Consider the following 20,229-nt stretch of genomic DNA (forward strand, 5'->3'; position numbering starts at 1 on the left):
CCAGCTAAAAGAAAAACATATTTATAAATATAATAATATAATTATAGGAGATGTATAATATATAATGTCTTTTTTATTTGAACTATTTTATCCAATTAATTATTTTTCATATTTTGTTATGAATATTTTATTACATTTTGAGGTATTTTGATTTCTCATCTCGAATCAAGAATATTTTTTAGCTCCGTCCCTATTTGTAAGTTTATTTTATTAATTTTTATTAATAATTAATTTATTATTTATTATAATAATAATGTTATTGTTTGTAAGTTTATTTGATTTTACATTGTATATTCGTTTTTATAAACTATAATTATTTATTTATTTATGAATGGAATGATGCACTTATTGATTATTTTACATTTAGTAAAGCACTTAAAAAAAATTTTATGATTATTATTGTGTATGTAATATTATTTAAAACTTGTGAATCTTCTTTCAACTTATTTGATATTAGTATTTTTTTTTGTTATATAATATAAATTTAAGGTATAAAAATATAAGTTAATTCAGGTAGGTATATTTTTTTTGACCTGCCCCGGACCTATAAAATGATAGGATCGGACATGGTGGTTTGATGTCATTAGTAGTGTTATTGGAGTCCTGGTTGTAAAAATCGGTCTAGGCGCTAGGCGCCTTTAGACCGTGGCGATTTCCCCCCTAGGCGCCCGCCTAGGTTACTGGCCGTCTAGGCGTCCGCCTAGCGTCTAAGTTAGTCGAGTTAACTCGTCCATTTCGATTGAGTTAATCCGATCGGCTCGGTCTATTTTTTTTTTTTATTATATGTGTGTGTGCGCGCGCGCGCGCATACATATATATAATATGACATATATACACTCATAGACTAGTTTGATACTTTGAATCTTTGGATGATTGAAGTATTTGAGTATTTTTAATTTTTAATATTGTTTTAATGTTTTTTTTTTTTGAAAATCATTGTTTTGATGTTATGACTTATGAATTATCATTAATAATTCATTTATTTGGATGTGTTATTTGATTAAATGTTGAAAATAATCTCATTAAAATTGTCAAACTGCAAATCTATCACTGTTTTTTTGACGCCCGCCTAAGCGCTAGGCGTTGTCCAGGCGCCCGACTAGGGATCGTAGGTTATATAATACATTCTGTATTTAATAATATACCTCGTATTTACTACATCAAATATAATGCATTATTTCAACATAGTAAATATCTTTATAGCATATTTTGTCCATCAAACAAAATCCAACTCGAATATGTATCCTTTTGAGTTACTCATTCAAATAATCTTCTTTAATCTTGGCACCAATTTTTAATGACATATAAATTTAACCATCCATTATTAATTCTATCTTATATATTTTCATAAAATTAGACAACTAAAGAGCAAATTACAACCTTATCAACAAAAGAATGGTTAAAATTGACATTTGTCCAATGGAGGTAATCAAGCATTTTCCTTCTCCTTATTTAATTTGCAGTTGTCGAGTTTCAAATTTTGATGTCTTCTCTCAAATATTACATACTGAACTAGTGAGCTAAGCCATTGTAAGCAAACATTTTCATAATTGATACGGAAAATATTTTAAATATTAATCGGCATCTTAACAAATACATAATATTGTCTGTCATGCCTTTTAACTCTCAAGTGCACAAAAATTAGTCATACTAAAATTCATTCAAACAAAAACAAAAGGTGGTGATCATCATAAGACCGGCCTGTCTTCATTCTCATCAATTTGAACTTGTTCGATCTGCTCGTTACTTCCTCAGACCCATCCTCGTTTATGTGAAACCCAAGCTCTGATTCAGAAGGTCCTCCCATTTCTGATAAACATGAGAGTAACATGCAAGTTTCTGAATAACATGTTTCAACAACAATGTAAACTAAAAAGTGAAGTTTATATATAAATTAAAGCTGCTGACCAAAAAGGATTCGGAAGAAAATCCAGATTCATCCCTAAGGCTCAATGCAGAAAGATTAGTTGTTAAGTCATCAGATGAATCTGCAATTGCTTGTTCCAGGTTCTTGTCACTGCAGGCATCGTAGTAGCAACCGCGCGCCTTAGAATTCATTACTAAGTCCCTCCAAACTGAACCACTACCGATCAAGGTCTCACTGTTGCCTAATACCCAAAGGCAGTATCTGGGAAACACAACATTGAACACACAAAAATAATGATGTTTCATTAACAGTTTTTTCACATAAATTAAAGACAGTTAGTTAGTTACCTAGCTCGAGTGAGAGCCACATTTGTTCGCTGAAAGTTGGACAAGAAGCCTACCAATCCCCTTCCATTACATCGCACTGTAGATATGATGATCACGTCCTCTTCCCCGTCTTGAAAGCCATCAACAGATCGTACATTCACAGAGAAGTCACTGTCCATATCTGTGCTGTATTTCTTGCCAAGCTTTTCTTGGATTGCAAAGACCTGAGCTTTGTATGGTGATATGCAACCAACACAAAGTCTTTGTTTCGAAGATAGGGATTCTACCGTCGTTGAACAAAAGAAAATTATTAACACGAAACTAAAGACGAAAATGAGTATGCATGTGACAAAAAAATAAAATAGAAATTAAATTACCTTTATAGAGCATAGCAACAATCTCAGCTACCACAGAAGCTTCTGCCATGTTTTTACTACTATGTTTGCAATCAAGCTCTTCTTTTCCTTTTCTTATGTTGATGAAAGAAAACGGACCAAACATGTTTCCTTCAAGAAATCGCTTCTCATACCTTAAATTTGTGACATTAGGACCATTCATGACCTTCCCTTTATAGAACCGTCTATTTGGGAACAAACTAATAGAGGGATGCATTCTGTATTGGATGTTGAGGAGGTGCTTTTTGTGTCCTAATTTAACCAGCCTCTCAAACAAGCTCCTCCCGAAATCAGCCTTCTCGCAAATCTGTGGATAACATAACATGCATACATTAGTTGCTAACTATAAAATACTAAATATAAATAGTTGCAAGCAAGCTAAGACAATTGTCGAAACGAACCTTGCTCTGAACCATTGCTGGCAATTGTTTCTCATCTCCAATTAGTATAACATGGCAAAGACCGGGTAGCTGCAAGGGAATAGTGGATTCACATTCTTTAAGCTGAGCAGCTTCATCAATTACCAACACCTCTATTGGTGTTATCCTTTCAGTGTGCAATTTGAATGAACTCGAGGCAGTAGAAAAAATCAAGATTGTTTTATTCAAGCAAAAGCTTCGAATTTTAGAATGTTTTGGGAGAGTAAAGCTGCCACGAAGAAGTTTCAAGATCACAACACATTCTGATTTTGTTGCCTGCCATGAATCAAAGTGAATATTCCTCCTAGTCCCCTTTAGGCCAACCCTTAGTCCTCCATTTGCCTCACCAACAGTTTTCAACAATGCTCCTAGAGTCTGGAGCATGTTATGTGCTCTAACCATCTTTTCCACTATTCCCAAAGGGAGGTGTGAAGTAGGCAAATGTGTGTACAAGGTTGTCATACAAAACTCTAATCGCTCCGCTAATGATTCATACTTGTATTCATATTAGTAAGATGAACAGCAAAAAGCTTATCTCTCCTTCTCCCTTTCTTCCCATAGTTATTGTGGAATAATAAAATGGGCTTTGATGACAAAACTAGAAACCTTGTTGTGCAATAATTTATATTTCCTAGGACTAAAGCTATAACATAGGATATATTTGGTCGGTTCAGATCCTCAATGCACTTGGGCATTACATCAGAGAAGGCGATTAAATCCCAAACCTCTGGTTCATATACTTGTTTACTGCCACCATCACTCTCCCTAGTTGTCTTCAACAGAATGTTGTAGTAGAAATCTTTAGGAGGTTTGAAATGCTTAGCCATTTTCATGTCTAAGACCTCACAAGCCGGGGCATTGCGGAGTGAATTTGTCATGTTTGAGTAGAGATCAGCACGGGTTTCTTCTAGAAGAGGATAGATGAATGAGGTGAAGTAATGATGCGTGGACAAGAAGGTATCCGGGATTTCCTTAACCTAAAACACCAAAAAACAAGAGGATAATATTAAACCAGAAAAAAACAACTAGGATTCTGCTAGATAGCTGCAAAATGCAGAGAAGACGCAAACCTTGTCTCTGTACAAGTTTTTGTTTGTCACGTCTTCTAAAGACCAAGAAAACACTACATCCAGCAAGCCGTGGTCTTGACGTTTCTTCTTTGCACTCTCCATCATTCCTGGAATCTAAGATCAAATCAAATGTTCAAATTCCTGGGAAGAAAGAACTAGTTTGATGGGCTGAATGAAGGTGATGGTGGGGGGTTCAGTGACGAAATAAGCAAGAATGGATGAAATGAGCTGAGAGTTGAGTGAGGAAAGTGGAAGCTTATGTAGTTATGGGAAAATAGGATGAAATAATAAGGTAACTACTTTATGGTTGGGTTTCTTAACCGTCGAGGCCCGACGTCTCGTTTCCCGCGCCCAAACTATCCTTTTTACAATTTCTTACCAAATCTCTATGTATGATTACCTGAATTACATTTTTTGTCCAGAAATAGTGATAATTCGGTCTAAAACTATAACAGCGTGAAAAAATAAATTTTAAAAACTTGAACCATCTATCATTAAATGAATCTTTCAAAAAAAATTTAAAAAAATTCCGTCACCATATTGTATTCGTTCAACTACATTCTTGCTTCAATAACAAATAATCATGAATGTCAAAATAAATTTAATTTTTTAAAAAAATTGGACAATCATAATTGTCTTCATTCAACAAAAACTTATCGTTTTTCTTTTATTTTTAAAATTTTAAAATTTTGTGCTCAAACTAGTACAATTTTAGACCAAATTAGTGATACCTTTGAAAATTACACATCCCTAATTAACGATAACTTACTAAATGGGTAAGATTATAACTTAAGTGCACTTTTTGTTGATTAAGCGGATTTTTATGAAAATTTACAATTAGAAAACTTAATTACACTATTTGAGAAAAAGTTATTTGACTATTTTTCTTAAAATATTATTAAATATATTAATTTGAGAAATAATTGTTTGACAAATTATACATTTTAGTAAATGATGATTTGGTGTGTTCTTATTACTGAATTTAAAATCTTAAATTGGTTAATATAAATATAATGCATTATTTCAACATAGTGACTTGATAGGGTCCATAGTACTTAGCAGTAAGCTTAATGTTGGTCCTTACAGCTACTGAGATCTGTCTGTAAGGCCGAACTTTCAAATACACCCAATCTCCCACTTGTAGAACTCTCTCACTTCTTCTCTTATCTGCATGTTGCTTCATCCTATGTTGGGCCAAACTCAAGTTGTCTTTAAGCACTGCTAGCAAGGCCTCTATTTCAGCAACCCACTCATCTTCTCCAACTATTGTTCCCATTCCCAGAGTTAGCATATATAGGTGGCTTATAACCATAAAGAGCCTAAAAGGGAGTGCACTATAGGGAAGAATGGAAATTAGTATTATACCAATATTCAGCCAAGTGTAGCCACTTAGCCCAAGTTTTTGGCTTGCTGAACACCATGTTTCTCAAATAAGTCTCTAAGCATTTATTGACCCTCTCAACTTGGCCATCTGACTGAGGGTGATATGCAGTGGACATACTTAGTTGAATCTGTAGCTGTTTGAAGATTCATTGCCAGAATTTGTTAAGGAATACCTTATCTCTGTCAGTTACAATGTCTTTGGGCAACCCATGTAACTTATAGACATGTTCCATAAATGCCAATGCCACACTTTCAGCTGAATAAGGATGAGCTAAGGAAATGAAGTGGCTGTACTTGGTTAATCTGTAATTGACATTTGTCCAAATGGAAGTAATCAAGCATTTTTTTTTCTCCTTAAAGGTTTAATCTGTAGTTGCTGAGTTTCAAACTTTGGTGCCAACCGCACCAGAACCTAATATATATATATATATATATATACACACACACTAGTAATTCACTCGCGCGATGCACGGGGAAAACTTATGTTATTATAAATATAAATAAAAAAATAGAAAAAATAAAAATATTTTAAATTGTTTAATATAATAATATAAAACAAAAGAGAAGGATCATGGAAAGTGGTAGAAAAAATGGAGCCAGACATTAAGGAACCACCTTCTACAGGTAGAGATTGTGGAGTGTATTTTTCTATCTTCTCAAATGCTTCAAAGAAATGGCAGAAGCGAGAAGGGATGAAGAAAACAAATGATGCGGGCCGTGGGTCAATTATTGAACTTCAGAATTAAAAAAAAAAAAAAATCATTTGAGCCATAAATAAAAATTTAAATATATAAATGTATATATCGTATGAGTCTTTAAAGTTTTCCTGGATTTCTAAACTTAGGACTTTTAAAAGAAAAGAAAAAAATCCATTTGAATTATCTCCACAAAAAGTGGTCTTGGGCTTATAGAATGACATGTGGGTTTATGGAATGACATGTGCATAAAGAATATATTATATAATCATATAAAAAAATGTGTTCAATTAGAGTTTAAATTTACTCCTACAAAATTTGAAATTTGCTTTCTAAATGTAATTATCTTAATTATTATTTGTATTGTGAAAATTATAATATAGATGAAATACAATTAAGAATAAATCAATGTAATTATGTAAATTCTCTTATAAGTTTATTTGAATATGTACATAATTAGAGATTATATTAACCATACAAAATTTTAATTTTAATTTTAATTGTAATTTTGTGTTCTATAAAAATAATAAATACTTGACCAATGGAAGCTCAAAAATATTATTATATTAAACAATTTAAAATATTTTTATTTTTTCTATTTTTTATTTATATTTATAATAACATAATAATTGTAACATTAATTACTTCACAAACCATATAGCTTTATTGTAGTTAATATATATATATATATATATATATATATATATATGTATACATATATATATGTATACATATATATATATGTATACATATATATATATATATATATATATATATATATATATATATGTGTGTGTGTGGGGGGGGGGGGGGGGAAGGGTTCAGGTGCGTGAGTGGGTTTCTCGTGCAGTTGGACGCACCTTAAGCATTAAAATGGCGCACCTTAAGTACACAAATCACCACGCACTTTAAGCACACAAACAAAGCACCTTAAGAACACAAATCACTCCCCTTAAGTACATAAATCACGCACCTTTAAGCACAGAACAAAACACATTAAGCACAAAACTCACGCACCTAAGATTTTAAAATAGCTCACATTAAGCACAAACTCACGAACATTAAACACAAGACCCACGCACCTTAAGCACAAATCTCACGCACCTCAAGCACAAAACCCACGCACTTTAAGTTCAATTGTTATGCTGTGGAACCATGTCCACCTTGCAAGGTGGACACGATTCTATGTTCATAATTACTGAATTATATGTTCATAACTATAAAGCTTTATATTCATAATTATTGAACTCTATATTCACAATTACAGAACTCTATGTTCATATTACTGAACTATATGTTCATAATTACTTAACTATATATTCATAATTTTTGAACTAATAATCACAACTATTGAATTTCTATATTCATAATTACAGAACTATGTGTTCGTAATTATGTTCACAACTCTATGTTCTTAATTATAGAACTATATGTTCGTAATTTTTGAACTATATATTCATAATTATGAACAATTTTGAAACTGTGTCCACCTTGCAAGGTGGACACGGTTCCACAACATAATTTGCCTTTAAGTTTTACCAACTACACACATTAAGCACAAAACCCACGCACCTTAAACACAAACTCACGCACATTAAAACACAAACTCACGCACATTAAAGCACAAAACTCACGCACCTTAACCACAAATCTCACGCACCTTAAGCAAAAAATCCACACACTTTAAGTTTTAAAAACTACTCACATTAAATACAAAACTCAAGCACCTTAAGCACAAACTCACACACATTAAGCACAAAACCCACGCACCTTAAGCATAAATCTCACGCACCTTAAGCACAAAACTTACACAACTTAAATTTGACTTAGATGTAAAAATTACCAAATTACCACCGCATTTTTTTTTTTAAAATTTTTTTGGTAATCCTGGACCTTGATTTAAACAAGATCAATGGCTCTGATTAAACTCCACACCCACACCTGAGGCGCTCCCCGCACCAAAACCGACTTCTATATATCTGTGTGGGGAAGATAATCATTAGTATTCTTTTATTCATCTAAATAAATAAATAAAACACAATTAATAAATGAATAAATACAAAGCCTAATGTATAACACATATCAATAGTTATGCTGAGGACCTGGATCAAAATACATAATTTATATATGAATGTTCACAATTTATATATTAAATATTCACAATTCAAATTGCGAACATTCAGTATGTAAATTGTGAACATTTAGTATATAAAATTGTGAATATTGAATATGTAAATTGTGAACATACACTATATAAATTGTGAATTTTTTGGCGGGCCCACATAATAATTTGCCGGTTGAACTCTGGTGGTTAACTTGCAAATGACCATAATGAGATGAATTTAATAGACAACTCTATAAAAATTTAAATCTAAAATTTTGTGATTATTGAAATAATTAGTTGACTAACTTTTCTGGTTATCAGTCACATTTCCTTGTGACACAAGGTTGAGTCACTAAGTTTAGACGCCCTCACATCCCAACCCAACAGTTTATGGATGGGTTAATCATAATGACTTAACTGATTAATAGAGGCTAAATTTAATCGTTAGTCTCTTGGGACAAATTTCACACATAATACCAATTGAGTTGCCCATGCAAGTATTAGTCACATTTCCTGATCATATGATGATACCTGTGTTTACACATTCATTTTCCAGAGAACAGTTCTCATCTGACAATATGATAAATCAAGAATGTGGCTTGCACAGACTTATTTACTGATTAATATTTGAGAGATGAGAACAATCTAACGTTACAAATGCTCAGCAGCCACAGTGTGGGTTAAAGGACCCCCTTTTCCTATTTTTGAGGACGACAGCTCTGTGCATGCATTTATGAACGCTAAAAAACTGTGAAGGCGTGCCCGGAAAACGAAACGTCATTTACATGATTATTTCTTCTTTAATTTCCCCGGCCACAACTATATAAGCTTCCACATTAATTCCTCATTCACTCTCATTCTTCTTCACGTTTCCATGCATAATCGCATGCATCATCTTTAGAATTGCTTGCTTTTACTACGTACAGATCAGAGACACTCTCAGGCGCTGATTTGATCTGATAATCTTCCTTCCATCCAGGAACCATGGAAACTAGAGAGGGGATGCGTCATGGGCTGCGCTTAACTGATGCAGTGTTTTCTTGGTCTTTGAGAGATGTGATGAACCAAAATTTGTACAGAAACAAGGTTTGTCTTGCTATCCCTTCTTTAAACTTCTGCATACCTCTAAAATGGCAAGCTTGCTGCTTTATTTGTACTTTGATCATGTGAAGCGCTTGTCAGATTGCACGTTTTGATTCAAACTTTGTGATTCACTCGCTCTGTACTGTGCTGCTGGTTTGTGATATATGTTTTAGGTTAAGGAAATCCCAGAGACTTTCTTGTCCACAAATCATTACCTAAAGTCGTTCATCTATCCACTTCTTGAAGAAACACGTGCGGATTTGTGTTCAAACATAAACTCGCTCCGTAATGCCCCTGCTTGTGAGGTCTTGGATGTTAAAACCTCTAAGGATTTCAAGCTTCCTAAAGATCTGTTCTACGAAGTTCGCTTGAAGACAGGTAGAGAGGGTGATGATGGTGAGGCAAGAACACCATATAAACCAGAGGCTGGAAATCTGATTGCGTTTTCTGATGTGAGGCCTAAGCGCAGTGAGGATCTGAACAGACCAAAGACACCTTATCTCATTGCTGAAGTGCTGGGCAAGGAAGATGAAGGTTCAGATTGGGTTTCCATCCTGTCTTCAAAGCCCATTACCTTCCGGAGAATGGAAGTGGGAGCTAAGCTTTTTGTTGTTCATCTTACTAGTTTGACAACGAATGTTCGCATATGGAATTGTCTGAATGTGTACCCAGAAACTCCAAACTTAAAGTTGATAAAAACAGTGTTGCAAAGTGATCCAAATGTAAGTTGTTTCCATCTTCCTTTTCTTATCATTTTATGTTTTATTTGTTTGTTTATCGATTAATATCTCTTTGAATACCAACTAAATTAAAAGTTCATACATTTCCAGGATGGAGAAGGAAATTGTGACCATTGCACTCAGAGAGAAACTGAAGAAACTGTGTTATTGAATGCTATTCATTCCCTTGGATTGGATGATTCCCAGGAAAACGCTGTTCTGAGCCGTGTAGAATCAAGAGAAACTGAAGAAACTGTGTTATTGAATGCTATTCACTCCCTTGGATTGGATGATTCCCAGGAAAAGGCCGTTTTGAGCTGTGTAAAAGCGGCACAATGTGTTCACAAAAATTCTGTTAAGCTGATTTGGGGTCCTCCTGGAACTGGGAAAACAAAGACAGTTGCCTCCTTGTTATCTGTCCTCTTCGATATGAAATGCAGAACTTTAACTTGTGCTCCAACAAACATTGCAGTTGTAGGAGTTACGAAGCGGCTTATGGAACTGATAAGGCATAGTGATTCTCTCCAGTACGATACTTATGGTCTAGGAGACATTGTTTTGTGTGGCAATGGGGAAAGAATGAAGGTCAAAGATAATGAGGATCTACTGGATGTGTTTCTGGATCATCGTGTTGATGCTCTTGCTCAGTGTTTGTCACCAGTTGATGGTTGGAAAGTGGAGTTAAATTGGATGATACATTTGCTTGAGGTACCTGAAGAGGAATATAACAAGTACTTGAAAGAAATAGAAGAAAATACTAGTAGTAGTAGTAGTAGTGAAGATGATTGCAATGGAGATGTTACAGTTTGGACATTTGAGGAATTCATTTTGAACGAGTATGAATCCTTGGCGGAGCGGTTAGAGTTTTGTTTGACAACCTTGTACACTCATTTGCCTACTTCATACCTCCCTTTAAAAGTAGTAAAGATGGTGGTTGGAGCACTTGCTGTGCTTCAAACTCTACGAGAATCGTTGAAAACTGTTGCTGAGAAACCTGGAAGACGGATCTATGGACTTGAGGGGAATGAATTTTGTTTTTTCTAGGTGGGGATTGGAAACAACAAAATCAGAGTGTGTTGCAATACTGACACTTCTTTGTGACGAGATTGTTCTCCCAGACTTTTCTGAGAAGTTTGAAATTCGACGGTTTTGTTTGAAAGAAGCTGTCTTGATTTTCTCTACTGCCTCGGCTTCATTCACTTTGCACACTGAATTTATGATTCCAACAGAGAAATTGCCTGATCACCTTAAAGTGTTTAAGCGAGTAGAGGTGTTGGTTGTTGATGAAGCTGCTCAGCTTAAAGAATGTGAATCCACTATTCCTTTGCAGCCACCCGGGCTTCGCCATGCTATACTCATTGGAGATGAGAAACAATTGCCAGCAATGGTTCAGAGCAAGGTTTTGAAACTTGTCTTGGCTTTCAACTATTTATTTTAGTATTTTATAGTTAGGAACTAATAATGTATGTTATGTTTTCCACAGATGTGTGAGAAGGCTGATTTTGGGAGGAGCTTGTTTGAGAGGCTGGTTAAATTAGGACACAGAAAGCACCTCCTCAACATTCAATACAGAATGCACCCCTCAATTAGTTTGTTCCCGAATAAGAAGTTCTATAATGAGAAGGTCATGAATGGTCCTAATGTGATGAAAATAGGATATGAGAAGCGATTCCTTAGAGGAAACATGTATGGACCTTTTTCATTCTTTAATGTAAGCCAAGGAAAGGAGGAGCGTAATGGCAAAAGCAGTAGTAAAAACGTTGCAGAAGTTTTCGCAGTAGCTGAGATTGTTGCTATGCTGTATAGAGGTAATTCCTCTTCAGATCTATTACGACGTGCTAATTCTATTTCTTACTAATTTTCTTTTGTTCAATGATGGTGTAGAGTCTCTAGCTTCAAAACAAAGACTTCGTGTTGGCTGCATTTCACCATATAAGGCTCAGGTTTTCGCAATTCAAGAAAAGCTTGGCAAGAAATACAGCACAGATGAGGAGAGTGAGTTCTCTGTGAATGTTCAGTCTGTGGATGGGTTTCAAGGCGGAGAAGCAGACGTGATCATCATATCTACAGTGCGGTCTAATGAAAGGGGAACCGTGGGCTTCTTGTCCAACTTTCAGCGAACAAATGTGGCTCTCACTCGAGCTAGGTAACTAACTGTCTTACAATGTTACGTTGTTGATTCATCTGACAGAACTGTTAATGAAACATCATTGTTTTTGTGTGTTCAATGGTTGTGTTTCCCAGATACTGCCTTTGGGTATTAGGCAACAGTGACACCTTGATCAGTAGCAGTTCGGTTTGGAGGGACTTAGTAATGGATTCCAAGGCCCGTGGTTGCTACTACGATGCCTGCCGTGACAAGAACCTGGAACAAGCAATTGCAGACTCATCTGATGACTTAACAACTAAGATTTCTGCATTTAGCCTTAGGGATGAACCTGGATTTTCTTCCGAATCCTTTTTGGTGAGCAGCTTTAATTTATATATAAACTTCACTTTTTAGTTTACATTGTTGTTGAAACATCTTATTCAGAAACTTGATTGTTACTGTCATGTTTATCAGGAATGGGAGGACCTTCTGAATCAGAGCTTGGGTTTCACTTAAACCAGCAGAACAAGTTCAAATTGAAGAGAATGAAGACAGGCCTGTCTTATGATGACCACCTTTTGTTTTTGTTTTAATGAATTTTAGTATGAAAACTAATTTTTGTGCACTTGAATGTTAAAAGGCATGACAGACAATATTATGTATTTGTTAAGATGCCGGTTAATATTTAAAATATTTTATTACTATAGTGCAATGCTAAGTGTTTATATGGTATATACTCCCTGTCAAATAGGAAAATGCTTGCCTGTACGAGAGTTTACTGGTTCAAGGTAATATTTAGGAGAAAATATCAAACTTTGAAACTGAGCTGATTAAGGAGAAGGAAAATGCCTGATTAGGTCGATTTTAAGTTTTTAACCATTCTTCGGTTGATAAGGTTATATATGCTCTTTAGTTTTCTAATTTTATGAAAACAAAATAGAATTAATAATGGATGGTTAAATTTATTTGTCATTAAAAATTGGTGCCAAAATTAATGAAACGATTATTTGAATGAGTCTAATTCAAAAGGATACATATTCGAGTTGGATTTTGTTTAATGGACAAAAAATGCTATAAAGATATTTACTATGTTGAAATGATGCATTATATTAACCAATTTAAGTTTTTAAATTCAGTAATAAAAATTTTGTATTCAATAAACAATTATTCCTCAAATTAACATACATAGTAATATTTTAAGAAAAATGGTCAAATAATTTTTTTCAAATGGTGTAAGTTTTCTAATTGTAAATTTTCATAAAAACTCTATTATTCAGCAAAAAGTACACTTAAGTTATAATCTTACTTATTTAGTAAAAGTTATCGTTAATTAGGTATCTGTGTAATTTTCTTTTGGCATCACTAATTTGGTCTAAAATTGTACTAGTTTGAGCACACAATTTTAAAATTTTAAAAATAAAAATAAAACCAATAAGTTTTTGTTGAATGAAGACATTTATGATTGTCCAAATTTTTATTTATTATTTTTTTTTTGACATTTATGACTATTCGGAGACCTTGTTTAAAAAAAAAAAAAAAGAAAATTATTATTAGTGCTTTCTTTTAAAAATTTTCACCTACATATCAAATAATAACATGCATGCTACTCAGATTATATGTAATGGATTGTATAATTTTAAAAGCTTTAGTTATTCAACTACATAATAGTCTAATTACATCTTAAATTCTGTGTAGCGATGTATTTGACTCTTATTCATAGATATAAGAAGAACATAATTTAAGAAAATTTAAAATTGAATGTAATTCAGGTAATCACATTCATACCGGGTACTGGGTACATAGAGATTTGGTAAGAAATTGTAAAGGATAGTTTGGGCGCGGGAAACAAAACGTCGGGTCGACGGTTAAGAAACCCAACCATAAAGTAGTTACTTCATTATTTCATCCTCTTTTCCCATAACTACATAAGCTTCCACTTTCCTCACTCAACTCTAAGCTCGTTTTATCCATTCTTGCTTATTTCGTCACTGAACCCCACCATCACCTTCATTGACCCCATCAAGCTCGTTCTTTCATCCCAGGAATTTGAACATTTGATTTGATCTTAGATTCCAGGAATGATGGAGAGTGCAAAGAAGAAACGTCAAGACCAGGGCTTGCTGGATGTAGTGTTTTCTTGGTCTTTAGAAGACGTGATAAACAGAAACTTGTACAGAGACAAGGTTTGCGTCTTCTCTGCATTTTGCAGCTAGCAGAATCCTTGTTGTTGTTTTTTTCTGGTTTAATATAATTCTAAATGAAAGTTTAATCATATCCAGGATGAAGGAAATTGTGCCCTTTGTTCCCAAGAAGGAATAGAAGATACTGTATTGAAGTCCATTCACTCTTTTGGGTTAGACAATTCCCAGGAAGAAGCTGTTATGAGCTGTGTAAAAGCAAGACGATGTGTTCACCGGAATTCTGTTAAGCTGATTTGGGGTCCTCCTGGAACTGGGAAAACAAACACAGTTGCCTCTTTGTTATCTCACCTCTTCAATATAAAATGCAGAACTTTAACTTGTGCTCCAACCAACATTGCAGTTGTAGGAGTTGCGAAGCGGCTTATGGATCTGGTAAGGGGTAGTCTCCGTTATGATAGTTATGGTATCGGAGACATTGTTGTTTTTGGTAATGGAGAAAGAATGAAGATTGATGATCATGAGGATTTACGGGAAGTGTTTTTGGATAACCGTGTTAATGCGCTTGCTAGATGTTTGTCTCCATTTGATGGATGGCAGGTAGGTTTGAATTGGATGATAAATTTGCTTGAGGAACCAAAAAAGGAATATCAGAAATACTTGGATGAAATGAAATGGAAGAATGAAGAGTTGAAGAAGATACAAGAAATGGGAAGCTCAAGGAGAGAACTTAGTGGTGCTGAGGAGAAGGATAAGCATTTGAACAAGTTGATTGTTCAGAACTTAAAGGAGAAAAAGAACAAAAAGATGAAAGATGAGTCTTCTCAAAAGAAAAATCTATTAGGATCTAATGACAAAGTGATCAAGTGTAATGTTGTTCAGTGTCCCAAAGGAAAGGATTGTACTAATGAGGAGGCACCGGTTTTGACATTTGAGGAATTTGTTTTGAACAAGTATGAACCATTAGCGGAGCGATTAGAGTTTTGTGACAACCTTGTACACACATTTGCCTACTTCACACCTCCCTTTGGGAATAGTGGAAAAGATGGTTAGAGCATGTAACATGCTCCAGACTCTAGGAGCATTGTTGAAAACTGTCGGTGAGGCAAATGGAGGACTAAGGGATGGCCTTAAGGGGACTAGGAGGAATATTCACTTTGATTCATGGCAGGCAACAAAATCAGAATGTGTTGTGATCTTGAAACTTCTTCGTGGCAGCTTTACTCTCCCAAAACATTCTAAAATTCGAAGCTTTTGCTTGAATAAAACAATCTTGATTTTTTCTACTGCCTCGAGTTCATTCAAATTGCACGCTGGAAGGATAACACCAATAGAGGTGTTGGTAATTGACGAAGCTGCTCAGCTTAAAGAATGTGAATCCACTATTCCCTTGCAGCTACCCGGTCTTCGACATGCTATACTAATTGGAGATGAGAAACAATTGCCAGCAATGGTTCAGAGCAAGGTTCGTTTTGAAAGTTGTCTTAGCTAGCTTGCTTGCAACTATTTATTTTAGTATTTTATAGTTATTAGCAACTAATGTATGCATGTTATGTTATCCACAGATTTGCGAGAAGGCTGATTTCGGGAGGAGCTTGTTTGAGAGGCTGGTTAAATTAGGACACAAAAAGCACCTCCTCAACATCCAATACAGAATGCATCCCTCTATTAGTTTGTTCCCAAATAGACGGTTCTATAAAGGGAAGGTCATGAATGGTCCTAATGTCACAAATTTAGGGTATGAGAAGCGATTTCTTGAAGGAAACATGTTTGGTCCGTTTTCTTTCATCAACATAAGAAAAGGAAAAGAAGAGCTTGATTGCAAACATAGTAGTAAAAACATGGCAGAAGCTTCTGTGGTAGCTGAGATTGTTGCTATGCTCTATAAAGGTAATTTAATTTCTATTTTATTTTTTTGTCACATGCATACTCATTTTCGTCTTTAGTTTCGTGTTAATAATTTTCTTTTGTTCAACGACGGTAGAATCCCTATCTTCGAAACAAAGACTTTGTGTTGGTTGCATATCACCATACAAAGCTCAGGTCTTTGCAATCCAAGAAAAGCTTGGCAAGAAATACAGCACAGATATGGACAGTGACTTCTCTGTGAATGTACGATCTGTTGATGGCTTTCAAGACGGGGAAGAGGACGTGATCATCATATCTACAGTGCGATGTAATGGAAGGGGATTGGTAGGCTTCTTGTCCAACTTTCAGCGAACAAATGTGGCTCTCACTCGAGCTAGGTAACTAACTAACTGTCTTTAATTTATGTGAAAAAACTGTTAATGAAACATCATTATTTTTGTGTGTTCAATGTTGTGTTTCCCAGATACTGCCTTTGGGTATTAGGCAACAGTGAGACCTTGATCGGTAGTGGTTCAGTTTGGAGGGACTTAGTAATGAATTCTAAGGCGCGCGGTTGCTACTACGATGCCTGCAGTGACAAGAACCTGGAACAAGCAATTGCAGATTCATCTGATGACTTAACAACTAATCTTTCTGCATTGAGCCTTAGGGATGAATCTGGATTTTCTTCCGAATCCTTTTTGGTCAGCAGCTTTAATTTATATATAAACTTCACTTTTTAGTTTACATTGTTGTTGAAACATGTTATTCAGAAACTTGCATGTTACTCTCATGTTTATCAGAAATGGGAGGACCTTCTGAATCAGAGCTTGGGTTTCACATAAACGAGGATGTAACCATAAGACCGGCCTGTCTTCATTCTCTTCAATTTGAACTTGTCGATTCTGCTGGTTACATCCTCGTTTAAGTGAAACCCAAGCTCTAAGTGAGAAGGTCCTCCCATTTCTGATAAACATGACAGTAACATGCAAGTTTCTGAATAACATGTTTCAACAACAATGTAAACTAAAAAGTGAAGTTTATATATAAATTAAAGCTGCTGACCAAAAAGGATTCGGAAGAAAATCCAGATTCATCCCTAAGGCTCAATGCAGAAAGATTAGTTGTTAAGTCATCAGATGAATCTGCAATTGCTTGTTCCAGGTTCTTGTCACTGCAGGCATCGTAGTAGCAACCGCGCGCCTTAGAATTCATTACTAAGTCCCTCCAAACTGAACCACTACCGATCAAGGTCTCACTGTTGCCTAATACCCAAAGGCAGTATCTGGGGAACACAACATTGAACACACAAAAATAATGATGTTTCATTAACAGTTCTGTCAGTCAGATGAATCTACAACATGGTAGGACTGTTACCTACCTAGCTCGAGTGAGCCACATTTGTTCGCTGAAAGTTGGACAAGAAGCCCACGGTTCCCCTTGCATTAGACCGCACTGTAGATATGATGATCACGTCTGCTTCTCCGCCTTGAAACCCATCCACAGACTGAACATTCACAGAGAACTTGCTGTCCTCATCTGTGCTGTATTTCTTGCCAAGCTTTTCTTGAATTGCAAAAACCTGAGCCTTATATGGTGAAATGCAGCCAACGCGAAGTCGTTGTTTTGAAGCTAGAGATTCTACCATCATCATTGAACGAAAGAAAATCAGTAAGATAAAACTAAGAAATAGATGAGATGAGGAATTACCTCTATACAGCATAGCAACAATCTCAGCTACTGCAAAAACTTCTGCAATGTTTTTACTACTCCTTTTGCCATTACGCTCCTCCTTTCCTTGGCTTACGTTGATGAAAGAAAAAGATCCATACATGTTTCCTCTGAGGAATCGCTTCTCGTATCCTATTTTCATCACATTTGGACCATTCATGACCTTCTCATCATAGAACTTCTTATTTGGGAACAAACTAATTGAGGGATGCATTCTGTATTGAATGTTGAGGAGGTGCTTTCTGTGTCCTAATTTAACCAGCCTCTCAAACAAGCTCCTCCCAAAATCAGCCTTCTCGCAAATCTGTGGAAAACATAACATACATTAATTAGCTGCTTACTTAAAAAAAAAAAAAAAAAAAAAAAAAAAAAAAAAATCTAAGTGGCAAGACTATTTTCAAAACCTTGCTCTGAACCATTGCTGGCAATTGTTTCTCGTCTCCAATTAGTATAGCGTTGCAAAGACCGGGTAGCTGCAAAGGAATAGTGGATTCGCATTCTTTAAGCTGAGCAGCTTCATCAATTACCAACACCTCTATTGGTGTCATCCCTTGAGAGTGCAGTTTGGATGAACTCGAGACAGTAGAGAAAAGCAAGACTGCACTTTTCAAACAAAAGCTCCGAATTTGATACTTCTCAGCAAAATTTGGGAGTGTAATGCTGCCACGAAGAAGTTTTAATACTACAACACATACTGACTTTGTTATCTGCAATTCATGAATGTGCTTCTTCTTCCACTTAGACAAAGAAACTTCAATCTCCTTAAGGCCATCTCTCAGTCCTCCAGGTATCTCAGCAACAGTTTTCAACAGTCCCCCTAGAGTTTAAAGCAAATTAAGTGCTCTAACCATCTTCTTCGCTACATCTCGGGGGATGTAGGAAGTAGGCAAATGAGCGTACAACGTTGTCATACAAAAGTCTAATTGCTCCGCTAAAGATTTATACTTCTTCAAAACAAACTCCTCAAATGTCCAAATTGTTACCTCCCCAATGCGATCCTTTCCTCTTTGACATTTGGCCACTTTGTCATTATATCCTAACAAATTTTTCTTTTGAGAAGATTCATCTTTCATCTTTTTCCTCTTGTTTTCCTTTATGGTCTGAACTATCAACTTCTTCAAATGCTGCTTATTTCCCTTGTATTTGTAATCCAAAGGATTGTATTTGTATGGCTGCCTTGGCGTTCAATAAAGTAGTAGCTTGAGTTCCTCTATAGATGCAGAGGCCACAATCTCCTTCATCCTGCAGGACATGTTTGAACTTTCATTTACACTTCAAAGAGAAACTAAGCAAAAAATAAAACAATAGAAAGGAAGTATATCTTACTTTGGGATCAATTTGCAACACTGTTTTGATAATCTTTAAGTTAGCATATTGATTGCCCATATTCAAAGATTTCCATATGCGAATATTTGTTGTCAAATTAGTAAGATAAACAACAAAAAGATTATCCCCCTCTCTGCCTCCCTTCATTTTTTTCTTGAAGGTAACACGCCTTGATGACAAGATTGGAAACCTTGCTGAACCATCACCTTTCCTGCCCTGGACTACAGCTATGACATAGGACATCTTCGGTCTGTTCAAATCCTCAACACTCTTAGGCTTCACATCGGAGAATGCAATTAGATCCCAAGGCTCGGGTTCATAGCTTTTTTACTCTCACCATCATCACCCTCTCTAGTTTTCTTCAAGAGAATATTGTATAACAAATCTTTAGGAGGATTGAAATCCATTGACATTTTCACGTCTAAGACCTCACGAGATGGGGCATTTTGGAGTGAATTCATCATGTTTGAGTACAAATCAGCATGTGTTTCTTCAAGAAGTGGATTGATGAATGAGTCGAGGTAATGATCCGTGGACATGAAGGTATCTGGGATTTCTTTAACCTAAAAGGGGGTTCATTAGTTCATATCATTACTTACAGCTGCAAATGAACATTATGATATCAAAGCAAATTTAAAGTACCTTACCAGCATGAGGAAGATCAAGAATTTATAAATGAGAATCAAACACAGAATTTAAATCAAACGTGACATCAAGAAACTAAATAGAAAAAAAAAAACCCACAATTTTATATAAAGTATTTAGTCATGTGAATGAATGCAATCTGACAAGCTCTATAAACACTCAAGAAAATGACATAAAACAGATCATAAAGTACAAATAAAGCTTTTCAAAAAAAGTACAAATAAAGCAGTAAACGCTACCGTTTTAGACTGAGAGGTATGCATGAGTTTAAAGAAGACAAATCAAGAATCAAACCTTGTTTGTGTACAAATTCTTGTTCATAACGTCTTCTAAAGACCAAGAAAACACTGCATCGATCAACCCGTGCACTGGACGTTGTTTCTTCTTTGCA

General features: G+C 35.2%; 4 protein-coding genes across 4 annotated transcripts; 2 read left to right on the top strand and 2 right to left on the bottom strand.

Moving 5' to 3' along the window:
- Positions 1 to 1,697: 1,697 nt before the first annotated feature.
- LOC109167512 lies at positions 1,698 to 9,245 on the bottom strand. Its single transcript, XM_019316533.1, has 12 exons — positions 9,184 to 9,245; positions 5,634 to 5,763; positions 5,443 to 5,552; positions 5,162 to 5,396; positions 4,078 to 4,191; positions 3,658 to 3,984; positions 3,369 to 3,502; positions 2,990 to 3,308; positions 2,571 to 2,895; positions 2,215 to 2,476; positions 1,909 to 2,128; positions 1,698 to 1,809 (listed from the first exon to the last, which is right to left on the bottom strand). Exons 1-12 carry the CDS (start codon positions 9,243 to 9,245, stop codon positions 1,768 to 1,770), a joined length of 2,280 nt encoding a protein of 759 aa, XP_019172078.1. The 3' UTR covers positions 1,698 to 1,767.
- Positions 9,244 to 12,666, top strand: LOC109167513 (probable helicase MAGATAMA 3). The gene is made up of 8 exons (XM_019316535.1): positions 9,244 to 9,345; positions 9,516 to 10,064; positions 10,173 to 10,918; positions 11,052 to 11,460; positions 11,545 to 11,869; positions 11,946 to 12,207; positions 12,306 to 12,525; positions 12,625 to 12,666. Exons 1-8 carry the CDS (start codon positions 9,244 to 9,246, stop codon positions 12,664 to 12,666), a joined length of 2,655 nt encoding a protein of 884 aa, XP_019172080.1.
- Positions 12,667 to 14,231: 1,565 nt separating this feature from the next.
- Positions 14,232 to 16,990, top strand: LOC109167514. Its single transcript, XM_019316536.1, has 8 exons — positions 14,232 to 14,333; positions 14,430 to 15,209; positions 15,268 to 15,374; positions 15,435 to 15,753; positions 15,854 to 16,178; positions 16,273 to 16,534; positions 16,621 to 16,840; positions 16,940 to 16,990. Exons 1-8 carry the CDS (start codon positions 14,232 to 14,234, stop codon positions 16,979 to 16,981), a joined length of 2,157 nt encoding a protein of 718 aa, XP_019172081.1. The 3' UTR covers positions 16,982 to 16,990.
- Positions 16,991 to 17,078: 88 nt separating this feature from the next.
- Positions 17,079 to 18,700, bottom strand: LOC109167515 (probable helicase MAGATAMA 3). Its single transcript, XM_019316537.1, has 5 exons — positions 18,272 to 18,700; positions 17,847 to 18,171; positions 17,558 to 17,777; positions 17,202 to 17,421; positions 17,079 to 17,102 (listed from the first exon to the last, which is right to left on the bottom strand). The coding sequence occupies exons 1-5, from the start codon at positions 18,413 to 18,415 to the stop codon at positions 17,079 to 17,081; spliced, it is 933 nt and encodes a 310-aa protein (XP_019172082.1). The 5' UTR covers positions 18,416 to 18,700.
- Positions 18,701 to 20,229: the final 1,529 nt, after the last annotated feature.

This window comes from Ipomoea nil, unplaced genomic scaffold (assembly GCF_001879475.1).
Source record: "Ipomoea nil cultivar Tokyo-kokei standard unplaced genomic scaffold, Asagao_1.1 scaffold3169, whole genome shotgun sequence".
Classification (NCBI taxonomy): domain Eukaryota; kingdom Viridiplantae; phylum Streptophyta; class Magnoliopsida; order Solanales; family Convolvulaceae; genus Ipomoea; species Ipomoea nil.

Coding starts and splice junctions, on each gene's coding strand:
- LOC109167515 (XM_019316537.1), bottom strand. CDS start 18,415: ATGACACCAATAGAGGTGTTGGTAATTGATGAAGCTGCTCAGCTTAAA. Junction 18,172..18,271: donor CAGCAATGGTTCAGAGCAAG/GTTTTGAAAATA, acceptor TGTTTTCCACAG/ATTTGCGAGAAGGCTGATTT. Junction 17,778..17,846: donor TGTTGCTATGCTGTATAGAG/GTAATTCCTCAT, acceptor TGATGATGGTAG/AATCTCTAGCTTCAAAACAA.
- LOC109167514 (XM_019316536.1), top strand. CDS start 14,232: ATGGAGAGTGCAAAGAAGAAACGTCAAGACCAGGGCTTGCTGGATGTA. Junction 15,375..15,434: donor CTCCAGACTCTAGGAGCATT/GTTGAAAACTGT, acceptor GGGGACTAGGAG/GAATATTCACTTTGATTCAT. Junction 16,179..16,272: donor TGTTGCTATGCTCTATAAAG/GTAATTTAATTT, acceptor CAACGACGGTAG/AATCCCTATCTTCGAAACAA.
- LOC109167513 (XM_019316535.1), top strand. CDS start 9,244: ATGGAAACTAGAGAGGGGATGCGTCATGGGCTGCGCTTAACTGATGCA. Junction 10,919..11,051: donor TATGAATCCTTGGCGGAGCG/GTTAGAGTTTTG, acceptor ACTGTTGCTGAG/AAACCTGGAAGACGGATCTA. Junction 11,870..11,945: donor TGTTGCTATGCTGTATAGAG/GTAATTCCTCTT, acceptor ATGATGGTGTAG/AGTCTCTAGCTTCAAAACAA.
- LOC109167512 (XM_019316533.1), bottom strand. CDS start 9,245: ATGGTTCCTGGATGGAAGGAAGATTATCAGATCAAATCAGCGCCTGAG. Junction 5,764..9,183: donor CCTGAGAGTGTCTCTGATCT/GTACGTAGTAAA, acceptor TGTCAATTACAG/ATTAACCAAGTACAGCCACT. Junction 1,810..1,908: donor TTTCTTCCGAATCCTTTTTG/GTCAGCAGCTTT, acceptor CATGTTTATCAG/AAATGGGAGGACCTTCTGAA.